The 2,012-nt window shown below is 38.9% G+C and overlaps 1 protein-coding gene across 5 annotated transcripts in view; it reads right to left on the bottom strand.

Moving 5' to 3' along the window:
• Nucleotides 1-2,012, bottom strand: part of MAP4K3 (mitogen-activated protein kinase kinase kinase kinase 3) — a 138,733-nt gene that overhangs the window by 89,933 nt on the left and 46,788 nt on the right. For all 5 annotated transcript variants that reach the window (XM_025205673.1, XM_025205674.1, XM_006024921.3 and 2 more), the window contains 4 exons: nucleotides 1,597-1,728; nucleotides 1,245-1,307; nucleotides 547-628; nucleotides 340-450 (listed from right to left, as the gene is read on the bottom strand). In XM_025205673.1, coding sequence (XP_025061458.1) covers nucleotides 340-450; nucleotides 547-628; nucleotides 1,245-1,307; nucleotides 1,597-1,728 — 388 coding nt within the window. The remainder of the gene's footprint in view (nucleotides 1-339; nucleotides 451-546; nucleotides 629-1,244; nucleotides 1,308-1,596; nucleotides 1,729-2,012) is intronic.

Here is a 2,012-nt window from a genome sequence, read left to right as displayed (position 1 = left end):
GGGAAGGGGGGGGAGTGTCAATGTTCTTCATCCCTAGATCTTTTTATAAGCTTTATAAAAAAAACCTGTTTCTATTTATACAAGAACCTAAAAGAGCACAAGTTAGATATTGACAATTTTATTCCACTTCTACTTTCTCTTTTAATATATTTCTTCTCAAATACAACAAAAATCAGATAAATGTGTGACAATCTGGTTACACAGAAGAAAAAATATCCTAAGGTAGTTTGAAATTTCAAATGTTTAGCAAAACAGTTTTAGATATATAAAATGTCAAATATTTAATAAAACCATTTACCATCAAAAATTATTTACTTTGCAGTTAAAATGTATTCTTACCTCAGGATCATCATCGTCAAAATCATGGTAAGTAGTGTGATCAGGATTATTCATTTTATCTAAAAGTTCAATAGCAAGTGTTCGATTTAAAGGCTGTGTAACAAAAGGATGCTAAAAGACAAAGAAGAAGGAGAGAACATTAAAAGTTCAATAAAAGTAAATACAAAAGGGCACAAAAATCACAGGAAGGTGGTCAGGAACACATACCTGTAGTAGTTTTTCAGCTGTAGGTCTCTTTTTAGGATTTTTTGTAAGTGCCATTTTCACAAAGTGATGGAAAGTATTTGACCTAGTAAAGGAACAATAGGTATTACAATTATAAGCAGGGGTGTCAAACATCCAGCCACATGAGCTGGAAGAGGGGCACAGGGCTGGATAGTGGGCAAGATCAGGTCCAAACAGCCCTGAATGCTAGATCCAGTGTGCACAGCCAGTCTGGTGTGGGTGCCACATAGTAAGTACTGGCCCGGGCCACAGCCCCAGGTACAGCATGTGGTGCAGGGAACTGGTCCAAGGCATGTGCAACACAAGGCATGCAAGGCTGGTTTCGGGCATGCACTGCATATGATGCCCACACCAGACCAACCCTGATCCAGTCCAATACATGCACCTCATACAGCACAGGACCCAGACTGGTCCCACGCTCAGTGTGTGCACCAGGTCCAGCCCCCAAGCTGCATGTAGCCCATGACAAATTGGCTCTGTGTCTGGCATGCAGCACATGAAGCTGGGGCCAGCGCATGCTGTATGTGGCATGGTACTCCAAGTCCCACAGGCAGCACCCTGGGCAAGCTAATGGTGCTCTGCAGTCCAGATCCAGCCCACAGCCTATATCTTTGACAACCCCACAATAAAGTAATGAAATACAGAGTTAGAAATGTGCTAAAATAGCAAAAGATACTTACCATTTCATTTTGTCTTTTAGCTTTGGAGGTTGAAAGTTGCTTTTTGTCATTAAGAACAATGCTCTGAAAAAACAACATTTTCATGATATGCATCACCTTTAGCATATAGCCAATTACAATTGCTTATTTTTGGCTGCAACAAAAAAAATTCATCAACTCAAAAATATTAAGAGGACAAAGTTGCTCGTTTACACAGCATAAAAAATGACCACGACAAATTCTCACATGCATATGCTGAAAACCTGTAACTCAATATAATTTGCATTGCCCTTCATATGGTAACCAAGTTTAGCCAACTATTTAAAAAAATGTAATTTGTGGAATTTTACAGCCTGTCATAAAATTTACCAACCTCATTGGATGCAAGTCAAACATTGGAGGCTGAAGTTCTGCAAGTTCTATAGCTGTTATTCCAACTGCCCAAAGATCACACAGTTGGTTATAGCCACCTTTCCTTTCAACTGCAGCAACTTCTGGAGCCATCCTAAAAATATGTTTCAGAGAAAACATTTTTCTTTTAGATTTATTTTTCCCAGAACTCAAAATGCTTAACAGTTTGTGTTCCATTATTCATTTTTCTTCAGTTCCACATATTTACAAATGTGTATACATAGGTCTTATTGGGAAGCTCCTGAAATTCACCTGTTGGTCTACAGAATTTCAGGTGATATTTCAGTTTTTTCTCATTTTATCCTTTCCACTCCAAGTATGTTTCATAGTAACTAGGGTCAGGAGGGACCTGAACAGATCATCTAGCCTGACCCCCTG

Source organism: Alligator sinensis, unplaced genomic scaffold, assembly GCF_000455745.1.
Source record: "Alligator sinensis unplaced genomic scaffold, ASM45574v1 scaffold794_1, whole genome shotgun sequence".
Taxonomy (NCBI): Eukaryota; Metazoa; Chordata; order Crocodylia; family Alligatoridae; genus Alligator; species Alligator sinensis.
The sequence above is the reverse complement of the archived record's forward strand: the minus strand, read 5'-3'. Positions and strand labels throughout refer to the sequence as shown.